Source organism: Lutzomyia longipalpis, chromosome 2 (assembly GCF_024334085.1).
Source record: "Lutzomyia longipalpis isolate SR_M1_2022 chromosome 2, ASM2433408v1".
Taxonomy (NCBI): Eukaryota; Metazoa; Arthropoda; class Insecta; order Diptera; family Psychodidae; genus Lutzomyia; species Lutzomyia longipalpis.
The window spans coordinates 34,491,936-34,508,602 of NC_074708.1; the positions used below are offsets into that span (position 1 = coordinate 34,491,936).

General features: G+C 32.4%; 2 protein-coding genes across 2 annotated transcripts in view; both read right to left on the reverse strand.

The window, feature by feature from the left end:
• Window positions 1–16,667, reverse strand: part of LOC129790342 (clavesin-2-like) — an 891,203-nt gene that overhangs the window by 718,980 nt on the left and 155,556 nt on the right. The window lies entirely within an intron of this gene.
• On the reverse strand, window positions 1,611–16,237 carry LOC129790352 (alpha-tocopherol transfer protein). The gene is made up of 5 exons (XM_055827829.1): window positions 15,978–16,237; window positions 3,262–3,431; window positions 3,076–3,170; window positions 2,231–2,647; window positions 1,611–2,009 (listed from the first exon to the last, which is right to left on the reverse strand). The coding sequence occupies exons 2-5, from the start codon at window positions 3,398–3,400 to the stop codon at window positions 1,779–1,781; spliced, it is 882 nt and encodes a 293-aa protein (XP_055683804.1). The 5' UTR covers window positions 3,401–3,431; window positions 15,978–16,237; the 3' UTR covers window positions 1,611–1,778.

Consider the following 16,667-nt stretch of genomic DNA (forward strand, 5'->3'; position numbering starts at 1 on the left):
AATAGAAAATAATTATTTCCCAATGAAAACTGGTGCTTGGGGGTGGTCAGGGGGGATGTTTTAGTGTCTATCTAAACACCCTAAAACCCGTAAAAAATAGAAAATTTAAAAAGTGTCAAATGTTTGGAAGAAAATGTCAAATTTCTGAGAAGAAACGTCAAATGTTAATAAAGAAACGTCAAACAATTGAACAGAGGTTTTAACACTCGGAGGACTTTACTGGTACTTGCTACCAATTTGAACCTAAAAATCGTCACAAAATAAAATCTATTGGGCTTATCTCGATGAATTTAGCATCTATGTGTAGGGAATTTCAATCACTTTAGGAAAGCAGAAAGAAAATCCCGAGAAAAGCTTTTTTTTTTGGAAGATAATTGAGGTCAAAGTCAGAATCCAACGTGGAGGATCAAATTGGTAATAACTACCAGTCAAAATCTCATATATTTTAGCCAATGTTTTGAGTTTATGTTTCCCCATATTTCCCAAATAAAGTACTCTTATTCACTTTTTCTTGATGAAAATAATTAATTTGGACTAATTTTATTGCCGGAAGTGACTAAAAAGTTACTTTAAGAATCAAAGTTTGTGATGATTTAGGCGCAATAATAAATTATGTAGAATTGCAGCTAAAAAAGTCGTTTGAATTGGCAATTTTGCATCGATTCGACGCAATTTTTTTTCAGTGACGATTTTCTCAATTAAATATTTAGTAATTCGGTGTAGGAATGCTTGTAGAAGATCAAGAATTAGTGAAACTTTCGATCCTCGTTCAATAAACTGATTAATAATTAATTATTGCGCATATTTTATCAGCTGGTACTTATTACCAATTTGATCTTCCGCGTTATGCCAAATGTTGGGTCCTCCAAGTGTTAAAGTTGAAATGAAAAGAAACGTCAAATATTCAAAAAGAAACATCAAAGGTTAGAATGATCACTTGACGGTAGAATTAACGTCAAACAATAGAATAAATGTCAGAAAGGTAGATACATTTAACGTTATTCGGGAACATTTAAAGAATCATCAAACTTTTGAACAAACATCAAGCGTTATAAAATAAATTACAATTATTAGAAAAATCGGAAATCGCAAAATTATCGTTAGAAAAGACAAACATTACCAAATCTAGGTAAATATGTTCCACGTTAGAAACGTCAATCGTAAGAATTAGACAATCAATTGCTTACAAGCAAATATCATTCAGACGTTTTAGTAATCTGAATGTTCATAAATTTATCGACAAGAGAATCTTTTTAACCATTTTTTAGTATCCTGAGAGTCCTTTAAATAAAATAAATCTTACAAAATCCTCATAAAATATATTTCTGACTACACCCATGCCGCCCTTAATGATTACAAAAGTTCAAGCTCATAGGTTTTTATATGGAAGCTCTGACCTGAAATTTATCAATATATTTTTCCTTTATTAAAAGAACAGCTAGATCTGTTTCGGCAATAATTTCGCACAACTAACAAACCACAAGCAATTAATCATACAGCTTAAGATTCCTCTCGAAAGCAAACTCCATCCAAGCGAACAATCATAAATTCCTCAAAAGTCACGCCTAATCTTATCAGTAATGCCTATATATGCAAAAGAAACAACGTAGTTGAGGCGATAGAAAAGGCATATTATTTATTTGTTTGAAAAATTGACAAAAATAAGCTCACTCTTTGACCTGAGATTTTCCCACCCACACACGACTAATCCTGTGCCCGTAAATCTCCACAATGCTATATTAAATTGCGCTCCTGCCCGCAAGTGTCTTGCACGACAGTTAGACGAGATCCTCCTGCGGGATGTTGTAGCCGAGCTGTAGAAGCTCCTTGAGTACCTTCTCATTGGGCTTGAGACTATCCAACCATGTGTTGTAGTCATATTCGGACATTTTACCGCCATAGCGTTCAGGAAGGTGTGCTGGGGAAATGTGCTTGTGCAGGGATGACATGTCCGAGCCATGAATGAAGATCTTCTCCTTCATACGTTCATTGAGGAATGGCTTGAAGACCTGTGGAAATAAGAAAAAAAGAATTTGAAGTTTTTCAGCAAATTTTCAAGAAATTTTGTAGAAAATTGACTTTCTTCGATAATTTTGAAATCAGACTTTATAACAAATTTTTAAATATATTCTGGGCATAGTTGATCACTATGTGGAGGAATTCTTCTTGTTTTTAGTCAATCAGAAAATTTCCTTCCTGCAGAAAAAAACGTATAAATTAATAATCTTACTTGAAAAACAGCATCAAAGGCCCAACTCTGGTTAACAATGTGAATGGCGGTTGTTCTCAGTGGCAAGCATGTGACCATCATGCTGATCATCTTTTGTGCAACAGACGGACTCATGTGCCAGCAGTGATTGAGTGTGAGCCCCTCCAAGTCGAAAATACCTACACCACCAACAATTTGCGTCTGTGGCTCCATCGATCCAATCTCCAGAATGATGAGCGTGGCACGAAAGAGATCATCCAGGGGAATCTTTGATGGCTTCCAATTGCCAATCTTGTACAACATAAGGCGCCTCCCATGCTGATCCCGATACGGAGCCACGGAAACAATATCATCTTCCCCAATAGGACGAAGGCTCATTGGGCGTACATTGACGTGCAATTCGGGGTTTTGATCTCGAAAATTGTAGTATCTGCATAGCTAATAAATGAAAGGAAATTCGTTTTAACAAGTTTGCAGTGCGAATTATTTTTTTTCTTTTAACCAACAAGGGGGTACACTAAAAAAAAATCTCCGCTCTACTAATTATGCTAATATGCAGAAGTTGCAGACACAAAAATATTGCAATAAAAAAAAACAAGAAAGCCATTTAGTTTCTTGCGAATTTTTCGATGAAATCATAAAAAGCGTATAAAGTGCATTCATGAAATATGTAACAACACCTGCCAATTACATTTTCAATGTCTTCCATGTGAAAATAACATTAAATTCCCGGTAGGTACTCTTTTGTCGTGAATGTTCAATTAATTTGCTGCTTGATTGAATTTAATTGTCTATTTTTAATATATAAAATTGAAGTTCAAATATTGTGTTTTACAACAACGAAAAAATGTGAGAAATTTTCTCACCAATTTGTATGCATTGTCCACACGAAAGAATCTCGCTCGCAGGAATTTTAGTAGATATTCATCATCTGTGCGATGTGGGGTGCAATTTCCTTTTTCTACAACAATAACAAAAAAATAATAAATAGAGGAAAATATTTTGAATTTTCTCATGGAATTGCAATAGCGCAAAAAAGCTTAAGAACATACCATAAATTAAATCTCGAAATTCCTGTATGTAGGCACATACTTTATTTGGATCTTCACCCTGTCTATAGGCGATTTCTTTAATTTTCTCTGGCAATTCTGGGCCCAAATCCAAAAAGTGCGCCGCTTCAACTGCTGGCATTTTGTACTATGTTCAAGTTGAGCTTTTAGCACTGAAAAAAAAATTTTTCTTGTAAAATATTTAGCACCCAATTCAGCGTCCTTTTCAAATAAAAACTTAAACAATATAGCATTGAAAGATTTAGCACTTCTCACGGCTGTTAATTAATTTAGCAATAGAAAAATCTCTTTGACACATTTTTTACAAGCCATAAATTATAGCTATATTCTCCATCACACAGCTTTGGGATTATTTCCAACATTTTTGCACAAAAAAAGCAACATGACGCAGAAAGGCAATTTACTGATTCTTTGTAAATCACAATTATTGCAAAATTTATGTCATATCACATAATACGATGATTTAGAATGAAGTTGTTTGTGGAAGCATATAGGCGCATATACACGAGGTTAGAGATCTCTGATAACTCATACCAAAGCGTTTTTTTTTTAAATTAATTTATAACAAAATGTATTCTGCTTAGCCTCGTATCGCTTAACGATTTGTGGATGTTTGGTTGAAAAGAAAAAAATAAAACAATCTCGTCAAAATACTTTTGTGTGATACTAATAAACTGAATTATGTATGCTCCATAAACATAAAAGTTAAGGAGCGTAAACGAGGATAAATGGATGACAAAGAAGAAGTGAATCATACATTGCATTCAAGGTTCTATAGCGTATGTTGAATTCTCGAGTAGTTCAAGAGGTTTAAGAGAGAGGTCTAGCTCAATTATTATGATGAAATAAATATTTGCATTGCCCTCAGATGCAATTCCCTAAAGCCACACACTCTTGTAGTAAAAAAAAATACAATATGAGATAAAAAAAGATGTAAGACATCAACTTGATTAAAAGCTTCTTTGACTTATAGTGCTAAATTCTGAATAATTCCTCAACCCGGATTTGCACGGAAATATTCTAATTTTCTTTAATAGTCTAGAAAATTCAATTTTAAACCAATATTTTTTAAATTGTGCCTAAAAGAGTCTCAAAGAGTTCCTTTAACCCTTTAAGGTTTTTTGGGTCATACGCTGACCCAAACGTGAAACATTCAATTTTTTCAATTATTTATGAATGTAATTGTTTTTCCATGTTACAAATGCATCAAATTCACGCATAAGGAGTCAAAGAAGACGTTCTGAGTGAGAAAAGTCCTCTAAAAACATTCATAGAATAAAAATCTCGATAAAAGAGCGCATGTTTCAATGTTTTTATGTTTCACCTTGGACGTTAAAGGGTTAACCGAATCCGTTAGAATTTTGTGAAAATAAATTTATTTTATGTTTGATACACTCTAAGCAAATTAAAATTATCGAGCATCAGGGGCGTAATCAGAGAAGACTTCGGAATTAACTTTAACACTCTAAATGCTGAAATACATTTAAACTTCTTAAAAGAAAGGATTTTCATATGATTTAAAAATTTTAAACGGTAATGAAAATGTCAAAGTTGTAAAACTATGTCAAACATCAGAAGACAATCGTTAAATATAAAAAGAAATTATTTAAAGTAAGAAAATAGGGAGCAATTTTGGACAAAATAAAATATATTTTGTCTTTTGTGAAGTCTACAAAAGACATTTTATGAAGAGCAATTTTGAATAAAATATCTTTTGGGAGACTTTTGATACATTTTGTCGCCTTTTGTGACGTGTTTTTCTTTCGAGTGGAGAGTTTACAGATGGAAAAAATAAGAAGAAGATAACATTCCTATTAGGTTATGTTTACGTTTGGGGCAATTGAACAATCTGAACTGAATCAATTTTTAGGGAAATTCAAGTCAAGCATGCGTGTAGTCTATTAAGTACCCCAAGGATGTTGGGAAGATCAAAAAACCATCTGGCTTCTAGCTCATCAGTTCGATTTTCATTACACCAAGAAAATGTTAATGAGTCACTCTGATATGATTCTCTTTTACATGAATTGATTGACTCATATTTTATTGCATTAATTACATATTTCGTTTTTGCACATAAGAAGTCGCATCGGGAACATAGGGAAGGGATCTCTGATCCAAAATCCTGATTATATAGGGTTAGAACTTGTCAGCGATCTCCCAAATTTTTGCCGGAAAGACAGAGAAATTCTCCATAACATTTTTGCCCAACACCGCTAAAAGGGAAAATGGACACAGCTAAATTGGCTGAATTTCATATCATTCCACAAATTCTCTTTGCACAAAGCTTCACAATTACCCGAAATTGCATTATTATCCCTATTTCGAGAAACATGACAGAAAACTTTTAAAAAATGCAACGCGTAAACACCAGTTTGACAAAAGATTTTGATTTTATAAAAGCACCTCGACGAGATGCTTGTAAAACACAAAATATTTCTTGTGTAATGTATAAATTATTTTGTGCAAAATTACAATTCTCCTATAAAAATCTTTTGTGGAGACGTTCTCACAAGATTGTCAAAAGATTGACACAAAAAATCTTTTGTCTTTTGTCTAAAATTGCATTAAACGTCAAAATTTTTCAGTTTTTCAAAATATTTCACCTATTATTGTACCTAAAATTGCAAAAATTTCTTTTGTGGAGAGATTGACAAAAGTTTTAGAGAAATATTTTGTGCAAAATTACATTTAATGTCAAAATATTTTGTATTTTCAAAATATTTTGTCTTTTATTTTGTCCAAAATTGCTCCCATAAGCACAAGAGTTAAAGTGAATGTCAAATGTTTATAAAAGTCTCAGATTTTGAGATAATTAAAGAATCAAACGTTAGAAGAAAAACTAAACTCAAGAAACGTCAAACTTAAAAAAAAACAAGAAACGTCAAACGTTAGAAAAGATTTTTCATACAATAGAAGAAATGTCAAACGTTTTCTAACTTCTTTCTAAAACTTCTCTTGAAAAAAAAAACGTTCTTAAATCCATTATCAACGACATAAAATTATTTTTAAGAAATTTTTGTAAAACACCTCATTTAATAAATCTCTATAGCTACATTTCTGTCGAGCATATAAAATATAGAACAATTGGCACATAAGGGTTAACAAAAGTTATTATATCCTATCTGTTTTAATACCAGAAATAGTATTTATTTTTTATTTAAATAATTTTAAATACATTTTTATTGTAGAATAATTCATAATTATTTTGATAAATCATTCACACTGAGCATAAAATATCAAATTAATATCGAATAATAAATTCCTACAAAATAACGCACAATCCGCACAATCGGTCGGCACAATCATTTCAATAGTTTTGCATTTTACATAAATCCATAGAAATAACATAATGCAATTCAAATTTATACTGTATTTAATAAATTTCTATTTCAACCACGAAATTAATGTTAATTTTATTAAAATAAAAAGAAAAACATTGTAGGCAATTTTATCGTGCACATAAAGAAAGAGAAACTCCCACTGAAAAAATTGCGAGAACATAGCAAAACATGTCACGAAAGCAAGGAATCTAATGAAGCCTGATAATTGAATGGATAATAATGTTCTTGTAGAATGCTCAATTGCGGTATATTGGACGCTGTAAAGCGGGTATTGAGAAAAGACTGTCACTGCTGGTGGAGTAATTCTAGGTCAAGAAATACACCATTTTGGTATCAAATGCACATTTTCAAAGCACAGTCAAGGTTCAAGCACTACTAGTGCACTGAACGCGATTTATCTCTCCATAATCTAACTTAATGGGGAGTCAGGAGAGAGAAAAACCTACATTTTGTGCCACAAATTGTGCATAAAGTAAACTACCTTGGATCATGAAGAAAATACCGCAAAATTCGTACCACATTTTCCCATGGTTTTCACACATAGCGATGTAGAAAAAAAAAATTGAGAACGTTCTTAAAGCATTTTGCAACATTTATGCATTTTCTATCTTAGGGCGTGTTTCACTTCAACATTTAGTTTTTTTTTTGGAATTGCGTAAGGTTAAATGAATAAAATCCAGATTATCTCTCAACTTTTGCCACTTTTGCAAAATTTATCCTATTTGCACACATTTTCATTCATCTCGCACCAAATGAGATAAATTTGAAGGAGTTATTGCTGCAAGACAAATTCAAAACTACACTGATCAAAAAATTTGCAATTTTTCGCAATGACACCAAAAAACTATACCGTAAAAATTTAACTTCACTTATCTCGTATGTACATTATAGATAAACATTTGAGACGCTCCTTGAATTTTGAAATTAACATAACACTCTTAATTTTGAAATATTTCCATGCAAAAATTTGCCTAAAAGCCAAAGTGCGTTATCAAAATAATATTGGAGGAATCAAGATCAAATTTTGAAAAGCCCCACAAACCTTGTGCTAATATCATATTTCTCAGTATTTTCATGGTACAAGGAATATCTGCGTTTTTTATCTAAAATCGTTTTTTTCGTTGAAATAAATTAAGCAGAAATATCATTGAAGATGAATTTTTGTGAAAAATAAAAAAAAAACACCCACGTTGTGCACGATTTCCGCAATTAATCCGAGCGCAGTGAAAATTTTCTCAAGGAAATCCACACAATAATTTTGTATTAATTGGGCAATTCCCAATCCGAAACACAACAATTTTTTAGCTGTTCAACGAACTTTTGTTATTATTAACATTTTTGTCTCGGAAGCAAAAAGAAAAATCTTGAACTTGTTTTTCTTATTCCATGAAAATTTAATTTGTGATTTGAAAATTTCAAGAAATTCTCAAAAGAAGAATTTCCTCTGAGGTTTCAAAGATTTCAAGAATTTCAAGGGACCAAAATTTAATAAAATTTAAAATGTTTAAATTATTAATTTTTGATCATACTTTTTGCACTAAAAAATCTCATAAGAGGGATTAAAAAAATATATTTTTTACACAAGGAGAAATATAATATTTTGATATGATTTTTATTTTAAAGAAAATTCATTTCCGCATCAATTTAATTAAACCAGAATCCATAAAATAGATCTAAAATTTATCCTAATATATAATAAATTTATATATTTTTATCTTTAATAGATTTTCAATAATGTTAACTTGTGTCTTTTTTTTATTTCCTTTAGCAACTTCCATCTATTGAGGAAACAATAATTTCTTTGTTTTCCCATCGAATTAAACAAAAAAAAAGTAGGTGGGTGCTGACCTTTCAACAAAAAATTGTCACTTTATGACCTTTTAAGACACGTGAGAAATTTTTGCAGATAAATGGGACTTTTTTGTTGTTGCAACAATTTCAAGATCATTTCTTCTAAAACGCCATTTATTCACGCATATAAGGGATTGCCTCCACCTTATGCAATAGCCGAAATATTGCAAGAAGCATCCAAAAAATTTATTTTGTCTCACAACCGCCCAATGTTGCCGAAAAATCCACTAATTTTCGATGACACACTGAATTGAGCATTGAATTTATCAAACAAAACCTATGAGAGAAAAATGCTAATTTCCCATCGCGTGCCTCTCATATAATGTTGCCTTTCGGTCACCAGCGACGCATTTTATTCAAATTTCCATGAGATTTTCATTCTTTAATCTCAAATTGCTGCGTTCCCCAAAAATTATTACAATAATGGCAAATAAATATGCATGATCCGTGATATTTTTACTAAAATGATTTGAAAGAGAAAGTGAACAAAAAAATGTATTAGAAGGAAAAACTATGAATGTAGGTACCTATTAGCTTTATTAATCAATATCTAACACTTTTAGCCATGAATTGATGAACAATTAATATTGGTAGAAAATATAAGATAATAAAATGGGTAGAGATAATTGCATTTCCTTGACCTCTAATTTAAATAATTTCTTGACATGCTAGGGCAAACAATTTAGAATTATAAATGAGCGATTAATCACGTGGCAGATTTGATTACATTAATGTGGATAGATCATGTTTACAAAGAATATAAAGAAATTATTTTAATTTATTGTAGCATTTCGCTTGAAATAGGGTAAATATTATTATTTTGAAAACTTTATTAACAAAGGAATTTATTCTCTGTAGTATGAGAAAATTCCCATTGTCGAGGAAAAATTAGGGCACAATTAATCGTGAAGAGGATCAAAAGAGAATACAAAATTGATAAAGAGTGTCCCCTTTTTCTCTAAAATCAGTTTAAAAAAATTCAGAAAAGATTTTCATAGAAAATGCATTTTGGGAGAATAAATTGCTCGAGAGAAATGTGAGAGAGATATAACAAATGCACCTGAATATCACTTTCTCATTTGCACTTATGCACAAGCAGCTCGATCTTTCTCATAAGTTTCTCCAGAGCAATGTACTCCCCCAAAACCTATTTTATTTTGAAATTTAATTAATTTAATTTAAAACAAATGCATTGTAAGAAAAAAAACCGTTTTTCTGTAAGAATAACAAATAAGACAAATAACACGACTGATAAACTCTAAAACTTGCTCTAAAAAAAATTCCTTACTGTGAGTGAACTCAAAATAGGTTCATTTTGATAAGAAGAATGAAAGATAAACATTGGAACTTAATTCGCCGCATATTCTAACAACTCTTTTAATTAAGTACAAGAATATTTCGCGTGTTCCAATCACTTTTCAGTTAATTATAATTTGGCATAGTTATTATTACTTTTTGGGTAGGGGAGATTGATTTCATGGTTTTACTTGCAACGAAAAAAAAAACTTAAGTGATTGGCATTCTCATCTCATGGATGCCTTGAAAATGTTTTATGTGTACACTACTCGCGAAAAGTTTCCGGGCAAGGCTAAAATGGGATATTTTTGAAGGCAAAATTCAAATGGCTATATCTTCGGCTGTGGTTAATCGATTTTAAAAAATTTACCAGTTTTGGAAAGGTACATTTCTCACCTTTCCAAACCTGGTAAATTTTTGAAAATCGGTCAATCCGTTCGCTTTTGGCAGCCATTTTGGTAAAACTAGGTAGAAGATACTTTTTTCAATATTTTACAATTTTTCACTTTGACCCCTTGCATCTCGGCCGCTAGTGCACCGATTTTGATGAATAGAGTATCGTTGGAAAGGTAATTTAATTCCCTTTCCAAATCTGATAAATTTTCGAAAATCGGTCAAGCGGTTCAGTCGTGACAGCCATTCTAGTGAACCATAGTGAAAAAATACACTTTCGAGTATATCTCAGCCTGTGGTTGACCGATTTGAACAAACTCGGATTCAAATGGTAGCTAATCATGTCCCCTAACTTTCAAAAAAAATTTCATCCCGATCGGTCATGTGATCCTTTTTTAATGTTTTTTTATGTGATACCCTTATGTTACAAATAGGGTATCCTAACTTCAGGCGTTGACCATTTAATTTTTATAAGTTACACTTGGTCCAAATTTCATCAAAATTAAAAGTAGACATTATTATCTAACTTTTAAAAAAAATTTCACTCAAATCCATCAAGGGGTTCTCCTGTAATGTCATTTTTTGTGGAACTATGACCCATTTTTGCGTTAAAATTTGATATTTCGACTCAACCAATTTACGGCCCCTGGAGTGTAATTTGACTCAAATCCTTGTTAAATCGGCTTAAAAATGTTAGTAATGGTGTTTTGGACCTTGTTTTGACTCATTTTTTTCAATTTAATTGAAAAATAATTTTGACGATTTTTCGCCCAAAATCTTAATATTAGTCACATCAAGAGCCACTAATATGACTATTAGCAGATTTCAAGTTATAAATTTAATAATTTTATTTAATTTCAAATCCCATTGGCATAACAATATAAAATAAGGTCAACAACGTTTGTTTAAAGATTTTGAGTACAACTTGGGTTATCATTTGGTAGGGGAGGGGGGGTTAGAACGGTTGAGAGACAAAAATCGCGTATAGCTTCACAAAAAATGACATTACAGGAGAACCCCTTGATGGATTTGAGTGAAATTTTTTTTAAAAGTTAGATAATAATGTCTACTTTTAATTTTGATGAAATTTGGGCCAAGTGTAACTTATAAAAATTAAATGGTCAGCGCCTGAAGTTAGGGTACCCTATTTGTAACATAAGGGTATCACATAAAAAAACATTAAAAAAGGATCACATGACCGATCGGGATGAAATTTTTTTTGAAAGTTAGGGGACATGATTAGCTACCATTTGAATCCGAGTTTGTTCAAATCGGTCAACCACAGGCTGAGATATACTCGAAAGTGTATTTTTTCACTATGGTTCACTAGAATGGCTGTCACGACTGAACCGCTTGACCGATTTTCGAAAATTTATCAGATTTGGAAAGGGAATTAAATTACCTTTCCAACGATACTCTATTCATCAAAATCGGTGCACTAGCGGCCGAGATGCAAGGGGTCAAAGTGAAAAATTGTAAAATATTGAAAAAAGTATCTTCTACCTAGTTTTACCAAAATGGCTGCCAAAAGCGAACGGATTAACCGATTTTCAAAAATTTACCAGGTTTGGAAAGGTGAGAAATGTACCTTTCCAAAACTGGTAAATTTTTTAAAATCGGTTAACCACAGCCGGAGATATAGCCACTTAAAATTTGCCTTCAAAAATATCCCATTTTAGCCTTGCCCGGAAACTTTTCGCGAATTAGACAAGCCACATAATGTGTGTATATATTTGCGAAAATGCTTTCTTAATATTGTAGGAATAAAAGTAAAGTTTCTTGAATTGTACGAATTTTGCTGTAAAGAATAAAATAAGACTTCTTATCGTCTAATATCCCTTTGTTCTTTGGAATAAATTCTCCCCATTCTCCCATATTTGCGTCACATTTTTAAAGCATTTTTATGCTCACTATTCATATTTCTGTGTTATGAGAATAAAGTCTCAATGCATTCACAATGAAAAGAATGAAAAACTGAAAGAGAGATGGTATTGCTTTTTGTGCGTTGAAAAATGATGAAAAAATGCAATTGGTGACCGTGAATACGGCACGTTGTTTCTCCTGGCAGTTCAATGCATTGTTTGGTACTGGAAGACACTTCCAAGGCTATGCTGCAGGGAAAAGAGTATGAAAAAAATGATCAATTACCCACCTGTATAGGCACAGAGGCATGAAAGTGTGTGAATTTTTTATTTTTAAAAAGGAGATTTATATTTGCGATATTGCACGTTTTTCCCATTTTATGTCTTTTGTCGCGTGGTTTTTTCCCCAAGGTGGTTTCTTGACTCTACTGTGTGGATCTCTTTTGCACAAGTTCCTTAAGATAGTGCACAAGATCATGAGAGAAAAAAGGGCAGAGCACCTCATGGAGGTAGGCATAGTGAATGACAACATAATTTTGAGAGGCTGCAGTATACCATTTCAAGTTCATTATCAGGAAGAGCCAAAAACAAGAAGGACAATTTAATGAAAATGTTGAAAACCTCTAAAAACCACAACTTGAACATACAAAATGTACAAAATAAATTAAATCAGCTCCGCACATTGAGCTAATTATCTCAAAATGTATGATTATTCAATACGCCTCAAAATATTCCATAATTTTCCATCAAATGATCGCAACTTGGTGGAAAAGAAATGAACCCAGACATCATTTCATAAGAGTATCTTGAGAAAGAGAGTCAATTAGCAATTTTTATGAAAGATACATGTGTTTGAATTTCCCCTGCAAATGCACTAATACCACTCATACTTCTTGCTGAAATGAAAACGGAATGAAGGAAAACTTTATCGCTAAATGCGAAGCATTTTCGGAGAATTTATTGAAGATAACGCAGCACAATGAAATTTGACCGTTGAAATCAAAAGTTATAAATATTAGAGTACCTACCTATATAGGTAGGTATTTTCATTTTCATTTACTTGGAGCTTTTGGGTCGTTTTATTTGCGTCTCAAGGTATTTTATCTTTGTAATGCAAAAAAAAAAGATAAATGAGTTGCAAGATTATAATTGATAGAGTGCTTGTTCTGAAACTCCTAAAGGGCAAATTAAGCAATAGAATTCAAGTCATTATTCTAATAAAAGGTAATAATATTACTTTATTGTTTTCCCTCCAACTATACGGTGGCGAGCCAGGGAGGGCGTTTGGATGTGTAAACACGCTAAAAGTTCTGGCGGATTTTTTTAAAAAAAATATTTAGTGGTAGAAAGAAATTGTTTTTTGGTTTTAAATTACAGGATTGTTTAAAAAAGAAAAGAAAATGAAGTTGAACGTTAGAAAAAAGACGTCAAATGTAAGGTAAGAAATTTCAAAGTTTCAAATTTCAAACGTCAAACGTTAGAAATGTCAAATTATTAAGAAATAATGTTAATTTAAAAATAAATGGATAATGTTAAACAAGGAACGTCAAACGTTAGAAAAGAACTATCAAACAAGAGAAAGGGAATGTTGAGCTTTAAAAATGTCGAACGTTTCAAAAAAGAACTTTGAATATGTATATCAAATACCTAAACGTCAAACGTAAAGTTTCGTAAAGATAAAAAACGTCAAATGACAAATAAATTGTTAAAATTCTCTAATTCGAATTCAGTATAGACCGTTTATCATTTGGCAATATCGGCAAGATCAATCTTCATAAACCTTTCAGCTCCTAAGACGAGGAGGGTTCTTTGTATTAAAAAAAAAGTTTTTTTTAATACATCTAAGCAGATTTCTAACTACGACCCTGCCTGCAACTATTATACTCAGAAATGGATTTCGTTAATTTTATGATCTTATTAAAGCCATTTCAGTTGAACAATTATGCCTAAAATCAATTCATTTTGTGGTAAAAAAAAGGTATAACATCACACACATTACATTATAAAAATTCTAAAGAAAAAGTTTCTTAACCTCTAGGCCGCCAAGCGGGGTCGTTGAACGACCCCAGCCCTATATTTCGTGCTATAACTTAATAAATATAAAAGATACCATTCCCATCTTTTGGAAATAAGTTCTTTGGTTATCTGAGGAGGTTGTGTAAAAATTTCAGCTCAATCCGTCCACCACAAGAAAAGTTATTAAGGAAAATGTAGAAGAAGGGAATTCAAAAATTGGTGTAACGACCATGCTGCGGAAAATTTCTCAGAATGAAGTTAGTCACATCATAAATCATATGGTTGAAGGGGGTTGAAGGGTTGTGTTTACTTTCTCACTTTACCATCTCAGTGTCAGAATTATCGCGAATAAGTAACATAAACAACATAAAACATAATTAGAAGCATATAAATGTGCAAAACAATAAAGAATATTCGAGAAATATTGCCATTTATCACGGTGCGGGAAGTGAGGGGAATGTGGGGAAGTAGTGAAAAAAAATAGCAGTTGCGGTCAACTTCGTGGCAAATTTCTCACGAAGAAAGTGTGAAAAATGAGTGAAAAATGTTTTTCCCTAATATCTTCTTCTGCGTGTTTCCGGGTGGCGAATTTGTGATGCAAGGGGCAAGAGGACTATATAAGGAGTCTAAAGGTAGTGACCCGACAGTTCCCGGTTTTATAGTTTATGAGAAAATCGACTTCCTTCTTGGGGTCGTTCAACGACCCCACCTTGGCGCTCTAAGGAAGCTCCAAGGTCTTGGCGGCCAGCAGGTTAAACAATATGAAATCTAAAAATAAATGAATATACGGAATTACGTTCTTATGGCTTAATATTAAAATTGAATTAAATTTTCATCAATCTCATGAACTATCAATTTATAGGACAAAGCAGCTAAATATTTGTTTAAATTTTTCTACAACAAAAAAAAATTCTCAATAAAAATGACCACAGAGTCTAATTTTCTTAATTTTTTAGTTAGTTATTCCGACTTTCCTCATAAGTTTACCATGAGAATTTAATACAAAGTTGTTATTTAAACCATTTAAACAATTTGATATTCAAATGAAAAAAAATCACATTTTCCCTTTAAATCTGAATTGCACAATCTATGCAAAAAATTGCATTCTCACGAGAGATGTAAGACAAAACATTTCTCAATTGTGAACGTTTAGATAAAACGGATAAAATGAGCTGCAGTGTTGCAGGTGCCGGGGACAATGACTAAATCCTCAGTTTAGTACACGTATTAAGTGAGAGAAAAAAATGCATTGGCATTTAAGTAATTGCGACCAACTGAAGAATTCTCAGGATATTTTGTACTCTATTCACTGACAATGAGAACATAATTTTTTTTTACAAACTCATTGTGCATGAAAATAATTTCCCGTATCGTACAAAAAGGTTGAAAATTTTGTATTTACCGAATGGGTGTTTAAAAGAGACTCTCTTGTGCTTTTATGAGTAATGTTGCAAAATAAACTGAGAGAGTGACGCAGAGTGGGAAAATTGCAATTATAACTACCATTTTATAAAATCGTCATTGATATTTCGTCACTTCCATATGCGAGACTTCCCCATTGAAATGCCCGTCAAAGTAGCGATGGCAAATGCACTAATTGCACTGAGACAGAAATTCACTGCAAAATGCATTGGAGAGTTCTTTCTCAACGTCCAGTCCACAGTCATATTGCCTCCTCCCTCTTCCTAACCAGCCATAAGCATGAATTCATATTAAATTCTTTCCACACCAATCACATCCACACGTAAAAAAAAAGTATTACAAAATTTATTTGACTGTGAGACCATTTCGATTGAAGAAGTGAATTAAACAATAACTGTGTGTGGTGCCTCTTCGGCGCTGGTAATTCAATGGACAATTAATTGAACGTCTCTATTCTCAAATTATTTTTTCATATAGAGACACGTGTGTGAAGAATATATGATGATGAAAAAATTACCTCACAGAAATTGATTATTATCAAATAGATGACAAAAAAATTTCTAATATTTGTTCTTATAATTTAAGAAGACTCCTCAAATGTGCGCGGGCTTTGGAAGAAGAGAAGATGTTCGCGCCAAAAGTACAGCACTGATGTGTAAAAGATTACACGCAAAACCTCAAGAACACCACAACAAAACTCTTTTGTACACCTTGAAGAAATATCACCGCAAACTAAACTTATCCGTTCGACTGCTGGACGCAAACTGATCACCCAAGTGGAATCATTCACTGCCTCAACACCACATTCGCTGCTACTTCTCCTATCTTACTCTACGGCTACTCTATTGACGCTGTGCGGGGCTCCTCTTGGGGCACTTCCAGTCGTCACTCTTCCCTTGGCCATTCGCAACAAGTGCGCCAAATAATAAGCACAATTCTCATACGCGCGTCACGATGAGACCTCATGAATATCTTCTCTCCACCACACCACACATGCTGGAGCGCATCAATGGACTCAAGCAGCGGATACTAACAGAGTGTATTAGGCATACTTAACTCAAGAACATAATAATACAAAGATATGTGTCAATATGCAAACAATAGCTCTCAATTAATTCACGAGATCATATTTTTTATCCTGTTGTGTTTAAATTGCCTATTCTATGTAGAGATATTATAAATAGACTTATCTAACACATTGAGAATT

What these genes read in the sequence shown, in the direction of transcription:
- LOC129790352 (XM_055827829.1), bottom strand. Translation starts at nt 3,400, where the DNA reads ATGCCAGCAGTTGAAGCGGCGCACTTTTTGGATTTGGGCCCAGAATTG. An exon ending in ATTTCGAGATTTAATTTATG is followed by an intron (nt 3,171 to 3,261) that starts GTATGTTCTTAA and finishes TTATTGTTGTAG; the next exon opens with AAAAAGGAAATTGCACCCCA. An exon ending in CCTTTGATGCTGTTTTTCAA is followed by an intron (nt 2,010 to 2,230) that starts GTAAGATTATTA and finishes TTATTTCCACAG; the next exon opens with GTCTTCAAGCCATTCCTCAA.